At 42.2% G+C, this 19665-nt stretch overlaps 1 protein-coding gene across 9 annotated transcripts in view; it reads left to right on the top strand.

Annotated features, from left to right (window-relative positions):
* MARF1 (meiosis regulator and mRNA stability factor 1) overlaps window positions 1-19665 on the top strand; it is a 41634-nt gene that overhangs the window by 8209 nt on the left and 13760 nt on the right. For 7 of the 9 annotated variants that reach the window (XM_027611368.2, XM_027611367.2, XM_027611365.2 and 4 more), the window contains 16 exons: window positions 278-504; window positions 1608-1725; window positions 2303-2475; window positions 3707-4135; window positions 4337-4494; window positions 4582-4740; window positions 5777-5966; window positions 6686-6864; window positions 8490-8570; window positions 13961-14197; window positions 14327-14446; window positions 15163-15338; window positions 16647-16867; window positions 17591-17733; window positions 17910-18043; window positions 19159-19361. In XM_027611368.2, coding sequence (XP_027467169.1) covers window positions 278-504; window positions 1608-1725; window positions 2303-2475; window positions 3707-4135; window positions 4337-4494; window positions 4582-4740; window positions 5777-5966; window positions 6686-6864; window positions 8490-8570; window positions 13961-14197; window positions 14327-14446; window positions 15163-15338; window positions 16647-16867; window positions 17591-17733; window positions 17910-18043; window positions 19159-19361 — 2948 coding nt within the window. The remainder of the gene's footprint in view (window positions 1-277; window positions 505-1607; window positions 1726-2302; window positions 2476-3706; window positions 4136-4336; window positions 4495-4581; window positions 4741-5776; window positions 5967-6685; window positions 6865-8489; window positions 8571-13960; window positions 14198-14326; window positions 14447-15162; window positions 15339-16646; window positions 16868-17590; window positions 17734-17909; window positions 18044-19158; window positions 19362-19665) is intronic. The other 2 variants (XM_027611362.2, XM_027611366.2) reach the window with 2 other exon arrangements.

The following is a 19665-nucleotide window of genomic DNA, read 5'->3' as shown; positions in this document are numbered from 1 at the left end:
GCTCATGCGTTGCAGTGGATTTATTGTGGGCTTGAAGTAACTTGACCTTTAGAATTGTTCTCTCCTGAAAAAGCAGAATAATCGCTTAGAAATACTATTGGAACTTGCGGTTGTGCTATTAGGTCAGCCGGTGAGGTTGGTATCCTTAAGCTTAACATCAATCAGTAATTTCGTTTTTCTGCCACTAAGAACGATAGGTAGCTACCTATTATTTTATTTTTAGTTTGTCATTTTTTTTTTCCACTATGTGTGATTGAAAGTGTTAACATTTCCTAAGGGTCACCAGAAGTTGCACTAGCCGGACAGGTGCTGGAAAACTTACCCCCCATTGGAGTTTTTTGGGATATTGAAAACTGTTCAGTTCCCTCTGGCCGTTCAGCTACTGCTGTTGTACAGAGAATCCGTGAGAAGTTTTTTAAAGGCCACAGAGAAGCAGAATTCATCTGTGTGTGCGACATTAGTAAAGAAAACAAAGAAGTTATTCAAGAGCTGAATAACTGCCAGGTAAAAAAAAAAAAAAAAAAAGAATTTTAATCTATTATGGTAGAAGAATAAGCACATGTGGGTTTGTTTGGTTTTTTTTTAAGAATTTTGATTCAAAGTTTAATACACATTTTTCCTGAGTTTACAAATAAAGGAAATTAGCAAAAATTATTTCTAAAGTACTAGAAGTCATTTAATCATAACTGATCTTCCAATAATCTGCTTGTATGTGACTAGTGCTCTGCTAGTATGATGGTTACATTTATATCCTTTGTTTTGACTTCTGTGACTGCTCTGTGGAAAGGGCTCATAGGATTTATTATTTGAAATATACGAATTTAACTGAAGGACCAAGATGTTAAGCAACTTTTAAAGATCACATGGCCAATAAACCGATGAGCTAGGATTTAAATCCAGATTGTCTGGCTGCAAAGTCTGTTAAGCTGGAACTAGAATCCAGTTCTTTTGACTCTTAGACAAGTAATTCTATTGATACACCATATTGTTGCCTAAAATTCTATATTTGTGCTCCTTAAAAAATGAATAAATCCTATTGTGTATTGCACGTAGTTGAAGCACCTCTCAAAACCTTTCCTTGCTCTGGAGACTTCTGTGTAAGCCTGAGGGCTTTATCAGAAATAAACACATTTTAGCTTTGTTGGGGACAGATGCCTCTCCTCTCCCACCACCTGACCCCAGATCCTGGGGCCACAGACAATGTATAGTGGAGACAAATGACATCAAATACAGCGCTGAATCTTAACCTTCATCATATACCAATCTCTGCTACTTCCCCAGCTGTTGGCAAAAGCTATTAGTGAGAGCTAATTTACCTACTTGAAATTTCACTTCCTTTTCTGCCTGTTTTCTCAAAGGCGAATGGACGAAGTACAAAAGCAGAAGATTAGAGAGGCAAGAAGGGATGATAATGGGTCTAGCTCATTTTTACGGAGAGACAAATTTGAAATTATTGAGATCCACTTACAATTTTTTTCCATTCCTAAGTGGCAGTAATAACAAGAGTGTCTTTCCTCAGGGACCATTTGTTAAGATGCAGGCAGAATGCATAGTGGTTTTTCTGACCTCAGCTCTTGCTCATTTGTCCTTACTTTAAATTAACGCAGGTAACCGTTGCCCACATCAATGCTACAGCAAAGAATGCGGCTGACGATAAGCTCCGCCAGAGTCTCCGAAGGTTCGCGAATACGCACACTGCTCCGGCCACTGTGGTTCTTGTGTCAAGTAAGTGCAGAAGCATCTGCTAATTTCCACTAAACTCACTGTATGGGAATTGTTACAGAAGCCAGAACATGTTTAAATAAAATATGCCCCCAGAGAGGCTGAAATACACAGGACATATTTATGCTTATGTCTGAGAGCTGTATAGAGAAGAAACAGAGTCTGTGTGGGTTTTGTATATTTTCTCCTTAGAATATGAGTACAGATTCTTGTGGGGCCAGTTAAAATGTAACTTTTTTTTTTTAACCCTGGACCCAGTATTGCAAATTTTAAAAATCTAAGAAGAATCATTTCCAAAGTTGATGCTCGCCAGAATGTTAATATTTCTTCTCTTCTACGGGAAGTAACGTGTGTCTTGGAATTCATTATAAGTATGTGGTAAAATTGTCTTGTGGTGTTAATTCTTCTGATACGGAATGTGTTCCTGTTCTAAGAAGAAGGGGGTAGGAGGTGGGGAGCAACTCTGAGTACTATAGTCCAGCCATTTCTTTTTTTTTCAGTGGGTGTCAGTGGAGTTGTGTGTCTCTGTCCAGTCCTTCTAATGTTTGGGGATGGGGGTGGGGTGTACCTTCTCTTTCAGCTGATGTCAATTTTGCATTGGAACTCAGTGACCTGAGACACAGGCATGGTTTCCACATAATTTTGGTCCATAAAAACCAGGCCTCAGAAGCACTGCTGCATCATGCCAATGAGCTGATCAGATTCGAAGAGTTCATTTCTGACCTGCCCCCCAGGTTACCACTAAAAATGCCAGTAAGTGGGTTTGTGTTCTTTTTTTGCTGTATTCTGATGTTACATTATGGAGGCTGAAGACCACCCATAACGGGCCACCAAGTGAGGCTGCTCTTTGTAGGAGGCTGGCCAGAGTTTTGAAATAAGGCTTAGAAATAGTTCTTCTCTTAAAATATACAGAGAATTGATATGTATGGATTTTGCTTTTATTTTGTTGCACAGTATTGTAGGGAATTGATGTGTAGGTTAACCTTACCAACAGCCACTTGTCAGTGTCTCGAAAGCTAGCAGTGTTCTGTGTCCAGTGGATGGAAGTAATGGAAACATTTATTACTCCTTTTGCTTCCAGGCATGGGTAAAGAATATAAGGATGGTTTGCACACACTTGTGGTTGCAGTCAAATAAACAGAGAAATTATACACCTTTTTTTTTTAAGATTTATTTATTTAAGAGAGTGCACATTCAAGCGAGCAAGGGGAAGGACAGAGGGAGAGAGAGAATCTCAAGCAGATGCCGTTCTCGGTGTGGAGCCTGACATGGGGCTCGATCCCATGGTCCCAAGATCGTGACCTGAGCTGAAACCTAAGAATCAGAGGCTTAATCAACTGAGCCACCCAGGCGCCCCTAATTGTACACTTTTTAGGCATTTAATCCTTAAGCCCCAGAAACCCCTAGGCCTGTTTTCTACAGTTTCATTCCCCACCATGCACGTGCACTTGCACATTTTGTAGTGGTTATTGCTACAGCTGTAGCTCGTTGAGCCACGTGCTAGGAGAACGTGAGCGTATTTCCAGCAGGGTGAGCATTTCTTAAGGTCTTGATTTGGGACAAGCATGTTTACTACAGTGTTGAGCTGTTTTTAAGCTATTTGGAGATTATATGTGACTCCTGAAGAAATTGGCATTCCCTTTTCTAATGTTAAAGGCCTTTAAGTCAGTTGTAGTATTTTAGGTAACAGATTGTCCACTTTTGAGATCCTTATTCTTTATGGTCAAAAAAGAAAAAAAGACTTGATTATTCAGAACTTTAAATCTTGCCATTCTTATCCACTAGAGTGATCATTTAAGGTATATTTCTCTTTTTCTGTGTTTTTCAGTCTAAGTAAGTTTACCTTCTCCCCTCTACATCATTGTTACCTCCCCTCCAAGGCTAAGGCTGTTAGCTTCAGTCTGGAGATCACTCCCTGTTCTAATTGTGTAAGTGAACGTGTGCCCCTGAGTTAACCTGTTGTAACACTTCTCCTCTGTATCAGCAGTGCCACACTCTGCTCTATGTTTATAACCTACCAGCAAATAAAGATGGCAAGAGCATCAGCAACAGGCTCAGGCGCCTGTCTGATAATTGTGGTGGGAAAGTGCTGAGTATCACAGGCTGCAGTGCGATTCTCCGCTTCATAAACCAAGATAGTGCGGAACGGGCTCAGAAGCGAATGGAAAATGAAGATGTCTTTGGTAATAGGATCATTGTGTCATTTACTCCAAAAACTAGAGAACTCTGTGAGACAAAGAGTTCCAGTGCAATTGCCGATAAAGCGAAGTCTCCCAAAAAACTTAAGAATCCAAAATTGTGCCTCATCAAAGATACAAGTGAACAATCTTCCAGTGCCAAAGCCACGCCTGGAAAAGGGTCGCAGGCAAATTCTGGATCTACTACAAAAAACACAAATGTTAAAAGTTTACAGGTAACTTTGATACCTCTTGCTTTCTGAAGTTTATGGTAGGTTTGGTTTCTTTGTGTCTGTGTTTGATATGCCCGCTTGCTTTTGGCATGTCCTTTTTTATTTCCATTTTTGACCATACTCAGAGTTCCATGTTTCCTGGACAGGCTTTAAGACACGTTGGGTACTTATATTTTCACCTCCGCCGCGCTTGTCTCTTTGAAGGAGCTGTGCCGCATGGAGTCGAAGACTGGGACTAGAAACAGTGACTCCCAGCAAGGTAACCCGAGGCTGGCAGCACCTCCTCACAGAGGCTTGAGTGCTGCAGCGCCCGCGCCTAAAAATTCGGGGACAGCAGAGTCTGCTTACAAAACCAATCCGAGGTAGGTTCAGTTACTCTTTCTCACAGATGATTGTCTGATGTGAAGGAAATCCAGTGACCCTTCCCCGTCAATTTTTCTCTCCATTAGAAAAGAGAACCTCTGTGCCCGAAGTGTCACCAGTTCTCCCGTAGAGAAAAAAGATAAAGAGGAGACCCCGTTCCAAGTGAGTTACCCATCGGCTTTTAGCAAGTTGATCGCATCAAGGCAAGTCAGTCCTCTGCTCACCGCACAGTCATGGTCTTCTCGGTGAGTCTAGCTTTTTGGTCGTGGGGGTAGTTACTGCAGTAGGAGGGATTATGAAATAACATCTGTTTAAAAGAATGCAAGCAATACAGGGGTACATAAAGTAAAAGATGAGTCTTCCACCCCTCCTCCTCCAGCCCCTCTTTTCCTCGGGTAATCTTAGCTAGCGTTTGGGGGCAGTGCTTCTCACCGTTCCTTCCTCCTGCGCGTGGGAATCTGGGTTGGCAGAGGTCAGAGAAACTTGTCTAGGAGTCCCGGGTCTGGATGGGAGGCACGTTAACATGTCCTTACCCTGTTCTCCTCACTTCGTCATGTTGTGGAAAAAGCCCAAACTGGACACACATTGGTTACCCTTATTCCTAGGGTAATTACCAGGAGCTGTTTGAAAAGCAAGGGTCTCTGTGAACCACTGTAATTACCTAAGTAACACTTACTAAGCTCTCCAAACTCATACTGAGTACTTCTGGGGGCCTGGAGGACAGGAGCCATAAGACCACGTTGCATCACGTGAACTCCTTCAAGCATTGTATTTTTCTGCTGAGTTGGTGAAGACTCACTCCAGAAAGTGACTTTAGATCTGTAAAGTTACATTTTAAAATTCACATGAAAGTTTTTCTGATCTGGAGAAAGACTACAACACATGAGCAAGAATATCTAGCATTTTCAGAGCCAGGGAGAGGTTAAATGACTTACATGAGTATCACAGGCTAATTAACCAAGAATAAATACCCAAAGTGGAAAATTAATTCATTAGGCCCACCTATAATTTTTTTCTTCAGTTCTAAATAATCCAGTGAAAGAATATTTGATATTAAATCACGTACTGGTTGTTAATAAGGAGTCAACAGGTAGTACTTTGACAATAAATCTAAATCCATGTATATTTAAGATAAACATACATTTGAAAATCAAATATTTAGTTTGGTCGAATTATGGAAAGTTGTTTCTATATATAGCTTTGAGCAAAGCCTAAATGATATAAACTAAATAAATAGAATCACAGTTTTTAAAAATAATTTAATACATATGTCTTACGCAGGAGTATGTCTCCAAACCTTTTAAACAGAGCGTCCCCACTTGCTTTCAACATTGCAAATCCAAGCATTGGTGCCGACAGCCCAGACCCATTTGCAAATGGTGCTGACATCCAGATCAGCAACATCGACTACAGGTTATCCCGGAAGGAGCTGCAGCAGCTCATGCAGGAAGCGTTTTCTAGGCACGGCAAGGTAACCTTTTCTCTCTTGTTCCTGCCTTTCTTTTACCCTTTGCTAGCACTCCAACTCAAGAGAATGTCATTCAACACACATAACCACAGCCAGGATATAAGGATTACTGAATGAGTTTGAACGCCATCCTTTTTCCTTTGGTCTGCTCATGGTGATACTATACATCCAGTTTTTAGGACATAGCCCCAGAGAGCAAGAGACCTAGTGGAGAAGCACTTGTGGTCATGGGCAGGGATTTAAGTGGCACTTTGGGAAATAAAACGCAGATGGATTTTATTTAGCTCTGGCTGCTAAAATACAGAAATAGGATTCTAAAGTAACGTTGGCTGTTTTTGTTAACATCTTACTGTATTGATGCAGTTTTTAGGTGCTGTTTGCTAGAAGTGCACCTTTTCCAGATTATTAAAATGGCTATGCCCCAAGTATTTGCAGGGTCCGGAGAAGACCCCAAAGACTCCTCACATGTATTGGCTTCTGAGCCTGCATGGGAGTGCTGTGTGTGCCAGAGCATGCAGGCAGGCCGGGCCAGTTTCATATTCCTGAAGGTCACCCAGTTCTAGTTCACTTAGGTTTTGCTTGGCAGAAGTGTAGAGTTCGGACAAGTTCCCTCACAGAAGCACGGAAGTCCGCAAACGTGTTCCCTAATGATTCACCTTCAGTTTTAAGATGACAGGGTTCTGGGTAGACATAGCATTCCATTTTCCTTTTTACTGCTGTAGGTGAAGAGTGTTGAGCTCAGCCCCCATACAGATTATCAGCTCAAGGCTGTTGTTCAGATGGAGAACTTACAAGAAGCAATCAGTGCGGTGAATAGCCTCCACAGATACAAAATTGGCAGCAAGAAGATCCTGGTCTCACTTGCCACAGGAGCTGCTAATAAATCACTCTCTTTACTGAGGTAAAAACAAACCATTTATTTCAGGAAATAACATTTTGGCCCAGAAATAACTTTGGAAGTAAGAAAATAGATTTGATCACTGTCCCAACCCTCTTAGATGATTACATATGCTGCAATAGTGCTTACTCTTAATTGGTAGAGCTTACAAATAAGTTAGAAGTCAGCAATAAGCTAGTTAGAATAATTCAACTTTTGTTCAAGTCATTCCTCAAAGGGGAAGTACAGCTTAAACTTGGCAGGCAGTTGGGAGTAAAATAATACACCACATATCCAGAACAGGTTCTAAAAATAGCCCTCTACGATAAAAGTTTATAAGCCTGGAAAGTCTGAAATACTACCTCCAAATCTTAGGAGAAGGTAGGTTTGTCTATAAAGGGTAGATCTACAAAGCTCCAAGCTCTCAACCTGCAGATAGATCCTTAACATCAAATAGACACTCCGTAAGTCTGCATTATGATTATGTCAATTGTAGGAATCTGGTGATGATTTTATTCTTAATGCGCTTTGGTGATTCTTCTGCTCTCCCTGTTTTGGGGGAAACTAGTAAAACAGAACTCACTCCTAAAAATCTGAATTCTCAGAGGTCTTCTGCTGTGACATGTACTTCACCATTATTTTAAATTACGGTTTTTATCCCCTAGGATAAAAGTAATACTCATTGAAGAAACTTCAGAAAGATCAGAAACATAAAAGAAGAGGGGGAGAAATCCATAATCCTGTGGCTCAAAGCCAGTCACTCGACAGTTTGCCTTTTGTTTTCCCTCTTGAGTGTTTTTGGCTGCCTTTTTGTTTTTTAAAACCATAGTTGGGATGATATATTGTATTCAGTTGTGCATCCTCAACTATGGGAATTCCACACCCATGTGGAATTCATGAACCACAAGAACCACAACGTGGCAGGAGACATTCAAGCTGTTCTGCTTTTTACTCTGAGTTGACAAGGTGTTTGTCTCATAGAGTAGTCAGTGTTCTTCTGATACACAGGTGTGAGAAGCCCTATGCTTGAGTTTGATGAAAATTCCAGGGTGTCTTGACTTTATATTCTTTAATCACCTTGTCCCTAAAGTAATTTCTTTAAGTTTTTCCAGAAAATTAATTTTGACATATCACAATTGCTTCTCGGCCTTTTGGCTAAGATCAAGTGTAATTTTGACATATCAGAAACTGGTAAATTTACGCTGCATGGACCATTGAATAACATAGGGGTTAGAGGTGCCGACCCCCTCCCCATGCAGTCAGAAATCTGCACATAACTTTTGGCTCCCAAAATCTTAACTACTAATTGAATTACTGTTCACCAGAAGCCTTACTGTTCACATAAACAATGGATTAACCCCTGTTTTGTATGTTATATGTGTTATATACCATATTTTTACAAAAAAGTAAGAAAGAAGAAAACGTTACTAAAATCATGAGGAAGAGAACATACATTTACAGAACTGTACTGCCTCGATCGAAAGAAATCCACATGTACACAGACTCGTGAAGTTCAAACATATGTTGTTCAAGGGTCAGCTGTACTTTGTGTTAATTTTATGAGCTCAGTTTTTTAAATACAACTTGGAAATCATCTGTTGATGTCCAGCGACATCTGTTCTCTGATTGAGTGCAATTTTGTTTTACAGTTCAGAAACAATGTCTATTCTTCAGGATGCTCCTGCCTGCTGTCTGCCTCTTTTTAAATTTACAGATCTCTATGAAAAAAAGTAAGTTAGGTTTATTTTTTTTCCTCATTGATTCAGTCAATACTGGTCGGCAGCTTCCAGAATCCCTGTATTGATTAGTGATTGGCATAACACGGTGGTAGCTAGTCTTAAGGAACTTCCAACCTGGTGGAGGTAAAGACATAAAAGCAATGGTATGCAGATTCAGAACCAGATTTTGATTTTAACATTAAAACAACTTTTCGTTTTTATTAAATTTAGACCTCAGTCCCTAAAGCTGTACTTTCATTTTTTTTCTCCAATTGACCAATGAGTTTTGTTCTTCATCGAGTGAACATTTTTGAGCACCTTCTAGACTATAAGCTCCAGGATGACAAGGACTTAGGACAGTCTCTTCAGTACGCAGGGCTTAGTAGGTGCTCAGCAAGTGTTAGTGGAACGAAAATGTCAGGCTCTGTGGAGAACGCGGAGCTGAAAGGACACAGCCCTTGTCCCTGAGGGACTTACGTCTAGAAGGGAAGAGAAAACACTCACAGATGATTATAGAACCAAGAAAACTGTCCTAAATGAGGAGCAGGGAGGAGAAACTGCTGCGAGGATAGAAGGAACAAGGGTGGGGACTATTCCTCTGTGAACCGTGGGAGCCCTGAGTCGTGGAGGAGGGAGAGGGCGGCTGTGGTGGCCGGAAGCACGCGTCCGGAAGACTTTCCTGCTGATGGTTCCGTCTGCCATGGAATGGACAAGGCAGGGAGGGAGACAATGGAGGGGCAGTGCCACGCCAGCCCCCAGGCCTGGGCAGATGCTGTTGGAACACCCAAGTTTGAGTCGTCAGTGAGATAGGACTTGGTGACTAGTTTTATGTAGCAGGCAAGGTAAACAGTAGAGGTCATTTTGATTCTGAGTTTTTTTGCCCCAGATTACTGGGAGGATGGTTGTATGGTTAAACCAGAAATGGAGAAATAAAGCATGTTTGGGAGGTAGAGTGAATTTTTGACCTTGGTTTTTGGACACTTGAGATACAGAGTGGTGGCAGTCATTTTCCTAAAGGGGATCACGAAAGACAGGGGAGCGGATAGGGAGGGCGAGGGAACCCAGAGAAAGGCGGAACTGGATGAGATGGCACCAGGGACAAGAAGTGGGAGAGAACCCAGAGGTGAGGGTGACATGGGACGTGTGGGGATGGTGCGAGGTTTGGCAGGGAGGAGGAGGCTGCTGGTGACTTGAGAGCCATCCCTACAGGGTCCTGTGGATAAAATCCTGGGGGAACAGGCTGACAGACTGGGTGGTGCAATGGCAGAGCAGCTCCAGAGAGAGCAGCTGTTTCCATTAGAGGCACGACGAGGTTACAGGACTGAGTGATGCACCAGCGGGGTATGTGTGCAGGGGCAGACAGCGTGAGTGAGGGTGAGGGCGTGAGACCGCATTTGGTCGGGGGGGACATGTGAGCATCAGTGTAGGGCCCTGGGAAGAAACCACTGGAGCGGCTGATGTTGAATGTGTGCTTAATGTGTGCCAAGCTCTTCCCAGACATAACATTGAATCCTCGTATCAACCCTGTGAGGTCGGTATTATCTTCCCATTTTGCATTTGGGAAAGCTGAGGCCTGGATTGGTTCTAGAAGGTGACTAAGGCCACACAGGTTGAGTCAGGATGTGAACTCAAACATGTCTGCCTTCTGACCCTGTGTCTTTTTTTTTTTTTTTTTTTTTTGAGAGAGAGAAAGAGCACGAGCAGGGGGAGCAGCAGGCAGAGGGAGAGGGAGAACCAGGTTCCCCACTAAGCAGGGAGCCCAGGATCATGACCTGAGCTGAAGGCAGACACTCAACTGACTGAGCCACCCAGGCACCCCTTGTGGTTTGTTTTTTTTTTTAATAATTTTTTTATTATGTGATGTTAATCACCATACATTACATCGTTAGTCTTCGATGTAGTGTTCCATGATTCATTGTTTGTGTAGAATACCCAGTGCTCCATTCAGTACATGCTCTCTTTAATACCCATCACCGGCTAACCCATCCCCCCACCTCCCTCCCCTCTGTGATTTTTTTTAAATTTTTTATTGTTACGTTAATCACCATACATTACATCATTAGTTTTTGATGTAGGGTTCCATGATTCATTGTTTGTGCATAACACCCAGTGCTCCACGCAGAATGTGCCCTCTTTAATACCCATCACCAGGCTAACCCATCCCCCCACCCCCCCCAGAACTCTCAGTTTGTTTTTCAGAGTCCATCGTCTCTCATGGTTCGTCTCCCCCTCTGACTTACTCCCCTTCATTCTTCCCCTCCTGCTATCTTCTTCTTTTTCTTTTTTCTTAACATATGTTGCATTTTTTGTTTCAGAGGTACAGATCTGTGATTTAGCAGTCTTGCACAATTCACAGCGCTCACCATAGCACATACCCTCCCCGATGCCTATCACCCAGCCAGCCCATCCCTCCCACCCCCCACCACTCCAGCAACACTCAGTTTGTTTCCTGAGATTAAAGAATTCCTCATATCAGTGAGGTCATATGATACATGTCTTTCTCTGATTGACATTTCACTCAGCATAACACCCTCCAGTTCCATCCACGTTGTTGCAAATGGCAAGATCTCATTCCTTTTGATGGCTGCATAATATTCCATTGTGTATATATACCACCTCTTCTTTAGCCATTCATCTGTCGATGGACATCTTGGCTCTTTCCACAGTTTGGCTATTGTGGACATTACTGCTATAAACATTGGGCTGCACGTACCCCTTCGGATCCCTACATTTGTATCTTTGGGGTAAATACCCAGTAGTGCAATTGCTGGATCGTATGGTAGCTCTATTTTCAACTGTTTGAGGAACCTCCATACTGTTTTCCAGAGGGGCTGCACCAGCTTGCATTCCCACCAACAGTGTAGGAGGGTTCCCCTTTCTCCACATCCCCGCCAACATCTGTCGTTTCCTGACTTGTTAATTTTAGCCGTTCTGACTGGTGTGAGGTGGTATCTTATTGAGGTTTTGATTTGGATTTCCCTGATGCCGAGCGATGTTGAGCACTTTTTCATGTGTCTGTTGGCCATTTGGATGTCTTCTTTGAAAAAATGTCTGTTCATGTCTTCTGCCCATTTCTTGATTAGATTATTTGTTCTTTGGGTGTTGAGTTTGAGAAGTTCTTTATAGATTTTGGATACCAGCCCTTTATCTGGTATGTCATTTGCAAATATCTTTTCCCATTCTGTCGGCTGTCTTTTGGTTTTGTGGACTGTTTCTTTTGCTGTGCAAAAGCTTTTTATCTTGATGAAATCCCAATAGTTCATTTTTGCCCTTGCTTCCCTTGCCTTTGGCGATGTTTCTAGGAAGAAGTTGCTGCGGCTGAGGTCGAAGAGGTTGCTGCCTGTGTTCTCCTTTAGGATGTTGATGGACTCCTGTCTCACGTTTAGGTCTTTCAACCATTTGGAGTCTATTTTTGTGTGTGGTGTAAGGAAATGGTCCAGGTTCATTCTTCTGCATGTGGCTGTCCAATTTTCCCAACACCATTTGTTGAAGAGACTGTCTCTTTTCCATTGGACATTCTTTCCTGCTTTGTCAAAGATGAGTTGACCATAGAGTTGAGGGTCCATTTCTGGGCTCTCTATCCTGTTCCATTGATCTTTGTGTCTGTTTTTGTGCCAGTACCATACTGTCTTGATGATGACAGCTTTGTAATACAGCTGGAAGTCTGGAATTGTGATGCCGCCAGCTTTGCTTTTCTTTTTCAATATTCCTCTGGCTATTCGGGGTCTCTTCTGGTTCCATACAAATTTTAGGATTATTTATTCCATTTCTTTGAAAAAGGTGGATGGTATTTTGATGGGGATTGCATTGAATGTGTAGATTGCTCTAGGTAGCATTGACATCTTCACAATGTTTGTTCTTCCAATCCATGAGCATGGATCGTTTTTCCATTTCTTTGTGTCTTCTTCAGTTTCTTTCATGAGTATTTTATAGTTTTCTGAGTACAGATCCTTTGCCTCTTTGGTTAAATTTATTCCTAGGTATCTTATGGTTTTGGGTGCAATTGTAAATGGGATCGACTCCTTGATTTGTCTCTCTTCTGTCTTGTTGTTGGTGTATAGGAATGCCACTGATTTCTGGGCATTGATTTTATATCCTGCTACTTTACTGAATTCCTGTATGAGTTCTAGCAGTTTTGGGGTGGAGTCTTTTGGGTTTTCCACATACAGTATCATATCATCTGCAAAGAGTGAGAGTTTGACTTCCTCTTTGCCGATTTGGATGCCTTTGATTTCTTTTTGTTTTGTTTTTTTTTAAGATTTTATTTATTTATTTGAGAGAGAGAGAATGAGAGAGAGAGAAAGCACATGAGGGGGGGAAGGGTCAGAGGGAGAAGCAGACTCCCTGCTGAGCAGGGAGCCCGATGTGGGACTCGATCCAGGGACTCCAGGATCATGACCTGAGCCGAAGGCAGTCGCTTAACCAACTGAGCCACCCAGGCGCCCTGATTTCTTTTTGTTGTCTGATTGCTGTGGCTAGGACTTCTAATACTATGTTGAATAGCAGTGGCGATAGTGGACATCCCTGCCGCGTTCCTGACCTTAGGGGAAAAGCTGAGCTTTTCCCCATTGAGAATGATATTCGCTGTAGGTTTTTCATAGATGGCTTTTATGATACTGAGGTATGTACCTTCTATCCCTATACTCTGAAGAGTTTTGATCAAGAAAAGATGCTGTACTTAGTCAAATGCTTTTTCTGCATCTATTGAGAGGATCATATGATTCTTGTTCTTTCTTTTGTTAATGTATTGTATTGCGTTGATTGATTTGCGGATGTTGAACCAACCTTGCAGCCCAGGGATAAATCCCACTTGGTCATGGTGAATAATCCTTTTAATGTACTGTTGGATCCTATTGGCTAGTATTTTGAGGCACCCTTTGTGGTTTTAAGCTCCAAGTGTGAAAGACCTGCGTCGGGGGGGGATGATTGAGGAGTTGAGCCTCGGGGAGTGTGGGTCATGAGGTTGAGGCATAGATGAGGTAGGGAGTAACTAGGAAGAAGTACACCTCTTCTGAAGGAGTTGAGCAGACATGGTGAGAGGGATAGGTAATACAGAGGGTTTTACAGCTTGGGGGAGCCAGGTTGAAAGAGGTCATATCAGATAGCTTTCCATCTCAGAAAATTAGGTGAGGTCATTTACAGAAACTGCAGGGTTCGAGGAATAAGTACCAAATGACATAGTGACTAATGGGCAGTGAGCCAGAGGTGACTCGAAGAAGTGCCAAGCATTACTGGTTTGGTAGTGAATGAATTTATAGTAGGATTATTCCAGTTTTACTTTTGAAGAGACAGAGGAACCATTCTTGGCGCTAGCCCTTTATTTCATCAGATACACAGGCATTGCTGTATAATCAAAGAAAAACATTCTAAATCAGCATCTCTCTCCTTTTCCTCGCTTTTAGGTTTGGACACAAGTTGAATGTGTCGGATTTATATAAATTAACAGACACGGTCGCAATCCGTGAACAAGGGAATGGCAGACTGGTGTGTCTCCTACCCAGCAGTCAGGCCCGGCAGAGCCCCTTGGGGTCTTCCCAGTCACATGATGGCTCCTCGACGAATTGCAGCCCAATTATATTTGAAGAGTTAGAATATCATGAGCCTGTCTGCAGACAGCATTGTTCCAATAAGGACTTCAGGTATAACACTCATCTCCCTTTAGAAATCATCCTTTTGCATAAGGTGATGGAATATCTGTTACAGTCACCTTACAAATGTTTTAGACCACAGAGAAACGTCAGCTAACTATTGTGTTCTCTTTTCTGTAGTGAACATGAATTTGATCCAGACTCCTATAAGATTCCTTTTGTGATTCTCTCTTTGAAGACATTTGCGCCCCAGGTTCATAGTCTTCTGCAGACACACGAGGGCACCGTGCCTTTATTAAGGTGAACATGTCAAAGCCATTGAGATATGATGCCTTGGTTCTCCTCTTTCTAGAAAGTCTGCCCTCTGCCCACACCTCTTCCCAAGCGAGTATTATAGAATGCTTCATCCTAACATTTTTAGCACCTTGCAGTCAAAGTATATCTGAAATGGGATCCATATGCTCGGTACTTCCACAAAAAAATTTGTGTGTGTGCTGATTTTTAGAAACGTAAGCAACGAATAGGAACATTTCTTCCCCACAGAGATGAGATTAGTGTAAACGCTGTATTAGATGTATGCATGCACGCTGCCAGCGTTTACACAACCTCAAGCAGTAGATCGTAAAGCTTGAGAGAGAGGTGTTCTTCAGAAGGCCATGTAATCATCCCGTGGGCCACACAGTACACTTAATAATAGGGGCCAGCACGGGACAAAGTTTGCCCTAAAGCCATTGAGACCTTAAAGCAGGTAAATAACTGGCTTGGAACCCAGTTGCCTTGTTTCTCACACCCTCTGCTGGAACATTGTCTAGGTATTTGTGGTATCCTCAATGCATCAAAGAGGTCAATGCTGCAGTGATGGCCTCCCCCTCCCTGGGACCTGAATTTTCACATTCAAACCCAGATCCTGAGGATTTAAGGAGAAATGATTTATGAATGGATATGTTAAAGATTTCTCTTTAGCAGGTGCTTTGCTTTTCCATTATTTTAATCAGCCTTCTTTTCCCCCACTTCAGCTTTCCAGATTGTTACGCTGCCGAGTTTGGTGAACTGGAAGTAGTGCAGGAGACTCAAGGGGGTGTTCCCTTGGAACACCTCATCACCTGTGTTCCGGGTGTCAACATCGCCACTGCACAGAATGGCGTCAAAGTGGTCAAATGGATTCACAACAAGCCCCCGCCTCCCAACACGGGTAGGAGTCAGGCTTTCGGTTTTTCTGAGCCACTGGCTACCGTGAGAGGAGCTTGCTGGCTTTTATCTGGTACGGCAGCACTGTTTGCCAAGCGCAAAGCACCGTGAATGTCTCCTTTGATCTTTTAAAAGCTGAAACTACTCTCTAAAGTGCTGAAGGTCTGGCAGAACCAGACTTTTTGCAAGGACCAGCATCAATTCTGTAAAAAAAAATTTAAAAACCCACATTTCACAGTTACAAATCTCTTTAGCCCTACCTAATTTTGTGAAGCTCTTTGGCTTGTCAGTTGACTGGCCTTTTAAAAATCGTTTCAGGTATTTGAAAGAAATACCTCTAAATGCAGTTTTACCTTTGAAATTCATTTTGGTCAATGTTTCTGACTTTGGTAAATATGAAAACAGATTTATCTCCCAGTGTAAAGGACCAGGAAATGTAAACCTAGCTTTGGGTGAGTTTCTGAGTTGGGCCTCCCCTGAGCTGCAGGTGTCTAACCCCGCCACCTGTGAACAGCCCTGAAAATTGTTGCCTTCCTGTGGATATGTCCTTCTCTTTGACCCCAAACACTTCCTCCTTTGCTCCTCCCCCCTATGGGAAGAAAGGTAAGGATTACCAGGGAAGGAAAAATGTTTGTATCAGAGCTGCTTACCACTTTCTCCTGCCTTTCCCCTCAGTCCTAGACCACACAGGCTCCCATATACTTGTGCTCTTTCTCCTTTCTCGTTAGCCTGCCAGTCTTGTAGAAAGGTTTCCATCCGATTATACTTTTGTAATTAAAACTTTCTTAATTACATGGATATTCAAGATAAATGCAAGAACTTCTTTCTTAGTTTTATATCAGCTAGTTTTATGTTAACCGCTTTCCATGGTTTCCTGAGCAATGTTTTCAGCTTCCTTGTAGGTTTGTTAGGCTTTTCTGGGCTACCTGCTTGCTGCCCATCCATAACTTTGTTTCTGTGGGAAAGTATGTTCCATGGGACCAAGTTACAAATGAATCTTTGAAATACAACTAGTTTATAAGCTGCAAACATCCTGTGTAATATCACTTCTGCTTTAACACTGCTGAACTATGCTTTACTTTGACTACAGTACTTTGAAAAGTAGTAGTAAAGCATCTGCCAGCCCATAAAGAGGTTGGGCTAGCCCATAGATTATATGGGACCTGAGTATAGATGCTGAGAAGTAAAGCAGCCCTTCGGTCTCATCTCTTTGGTCATAGTTGAGCTCAGGTGAGGGAGGGTGACGTTAGTTAACTTTCTTTCAGGGGTGAAAATCCTGTCTTAGGCATGTTCCATTTTTCTCCCCGTCTAGACCCTTGGCTTCTGCGGTCTAAAAGTCCTGTGGGCAACCCCCAGCTGATCCAGTTCAGCAGGGAAGTGATTGACCTGCTGAGGAGCCAACCATCCTGTGTCATCCCCATTAGTAATTTCATCCCGTCCTACCACCACCATTTTGCAAAGCAGTGTCGGGTATCAGACTATGGATATTCCAAGCTGATAGAATTATTGGAAGCCGTGCCTCATGTATTGCAGGTAAGGAAAGCTTAAAGATTACTTGCTTAATGACGGGAACGTTCCTCTGTGGCTTTGGCTCCTTCCAAGAAACAGGGTAGCTGGTAACCTCATTCAAGGTGGCTTCTCAGTTTTTCCAGAAAACTATGAGTTTAAACATAAAGAAGGAACCCCTTAGAGCACTGAGGAGTATTTTCCTTCTCATCTCTGTAGACCCACTTTCCTCTTCCTAGCCCAGGCCTCTCCAGGATTGTTCACTCTTACAGAGGAGGGGCCCTGAACACGGGCTTGGCTCTCATCAATGAGTTAAAGACCAGCTCCTGGGCTGGAGCCTAGCATTGGTTCCTAAGGAGTCTTTGCCTTATTAATTTAGAGTGTTCTATAGCTTCTTGCCTATAAAACAGCTTCCCACTTATAAAATGTCCTGGAACACCTTGGTTGTCTTTTGTAGACAAAATTAGTTGCCCAGATTAATAATATGCTTTTTATTTCTATACTCATGACTATTTGAGAAGGGCTATATAGGGCAAACAAAAAGGGGGTGGGGGTCCCAGGCACTTGAACAGTTGTTCATTTTGACCATCTACGTTCTGTTGATCTTCATGCGTTTGAAAATGCAGATACCACGTATAAAAGGACTTGTTCTCTGAGAGCAGTAACAGGAGAGAGAGAATGCCATCAGCCGGAGAGTCAGTATGTGCCAAGGTCTGACAAGTATAAATAATCAAAGTGTTTGATTTGCAGATTCTCGGAATGGGCTCCAAACGTTTGTTGACCCTTACCCACAGGGCCCAGGTGAAGCGCTTTACTCAGGATTTACTAAAACTTCTCAAATCCCAAGCCAGCAAACAGGTCATCGTAAGGGAGTTCTCACAGGCTTATCATTGGTGAGTTGATGAGAAGGGGGAAGAAAAGGAAAGCAAATATTTCAAAACACTTTTTTTCCCACCAATTTAAAATAATCATCTAACGTTTTCTACTTAGCATTTTTGAGGAAGACTTAAAAGTTAATTTAGCAAGTGATATTTCTCATTCTTCACCCATTTTCCTCGTTAAATTCTAGGTGTTTCTCAAAAGACTGGGATGTCACCGAATACGGTGTTTGTGAGTTGATCGATATCGTATCAGAGATACCAGACACAACCATCTGCTTGTCCCAACAAGATAATGAAATGGTGATTTGTATCCCCAAGAGAGGTATGTTGACTTAAATGTGCTGGAAGACAGTTGCGTATCTCAGTGTTTACCTTAACATAGACTCCTGTATCCTTTCCGCCACCTCCATGGTTCCTGAAGATTCCATGGAAAGTGCATTGTGAGAACTCTCGCTGTGCAGTGGATCTGAGGTTCTTCAGAGCAGGTGCAGCAACTTGCCAACAAGAAAAGCAAGCTGATTTTTTAGAATTCACTGTAGGGAAAAGAAGGGCATAAGCGGCACTTTCTTGAAATGCTTTCTTCAGCCTGTCTGTGGCTGTTGCCACCATAATTACCCAGCTGAGAGTCAGTTACCATGGCTGTTGCTTGTCTCTTCTCTTTAACTGAGCTACTTGACTGTGCATTCTTGAGAAGGAAGAAGATACAAGCAGATGTTTTATCTTTCACATTTCGGTCATTCTGGTTGAGGTCTGGGAGCTGGGATAGGTAAAATTACATCTACCTACTGTCCTGTTCTCCCAGTATCATTAATCAGTGCTTCTTAACCTCTGTTCCTGCAGAACGCTGACGTTCATGAAATCATAATACTCCAAAGCTTTTGGAGTAATGTCAGTTTTCCGATTCTCATTTACAAATTAATAGAAACAAAAATTAAAGTTGAATCTTTTTCTCCCCTGTATTTTTGTTAAACTTTTGTTGCCTGTACTCTCTTCTGCTAGCAATTTTAACTGAAGATCAGAAGAAGACCCAAAAAGCATGTGGCTATTCAGAAATGCAGTTTTATAGAAATAATGTCTAGATTACTTTTTCAAGTACGGAGAGCTGGATGTGTGTCATGCTCATATATATGGGACGGGGTGGGCGACGGGGAGCTAGAGAAAATAACGTCCAGCTTGCAAGGCCAGATGACATGAGTGTGTATGTGTCTTTCATAGTATACCATAATAGTCTCCTAGCTTCCTGGTGGTGTGTCCTCGAGAGAGTTTGAAAACCATTCTGCACAGAGAGAACATGAACCTGTTTGTTTTAGGTTGTGGGTGTTTGGAACGCAAAGATGGCATTTCTTGTCATCTGTGCATAGGACTAATCCGGCAATCAGGTTTAACACAAATGAATGGAAGAAGACTGATTTATTTTTTTATTTTTTCTTCTGTAAGAGCGTACCCAGGATGAAATAGAAAGGACAAAACAGTTCTCCAAGGATGTTGTTGATTTGCTACGGCACCAGCCGCACTTCCGGATGCCCTTTAACAAATTTATCCCTTCCTACCACCACCACTTTGGCCGGCAGTGCAAACTCGCATACTACGGGTTCACCAAACTACTTGAACTTTTTGAAGCCATACCTGATATTTTACAAGTGAGTGAAGAGATTCCAGTTATATTTTTCTGAACAATATTGGGGGGAGTTGTTCTTTTCCAGGTCTATTTTTCCTGGGAAGTAGTGATTTAGGAAATAGGAGGAAAACCTTAAACATTTTGATCAGAGAAGCTAGGTTGTTGGCTAGCTAGTTAGTATTTTTAGGTAAATGTGGGGTTTTTTTCCTTCAATAAAGAAAGAAATCATCCTTTAAATTTGTTTCAGGGTAATTATTGAAAAAAGAGATTAAATAGTTCAATTTCTTAAATGGAATATTCTTCCATTAGCACCATACTTTTCAAAT

The sequence above is a fragment of the Zalophus californianus genome, chromosome 10 (genome assembly GCF_009762305.2).
Source record: "Zalophus californianus isolate mZalCal1 chromosome 10, mZalCal1.pri.v2, whole genome shotgun sequence".
Lineage (NCBI taxonomy): Eukaryota > Metazoa > Chordata > Mammalia > Carnivora > Otariidae > Zalophus > Zalophus californianus.
Note: the sequence above shows the minus strand (reverse complement) of the source record. Positions and strands in the feature narration are given on the sequence as shown.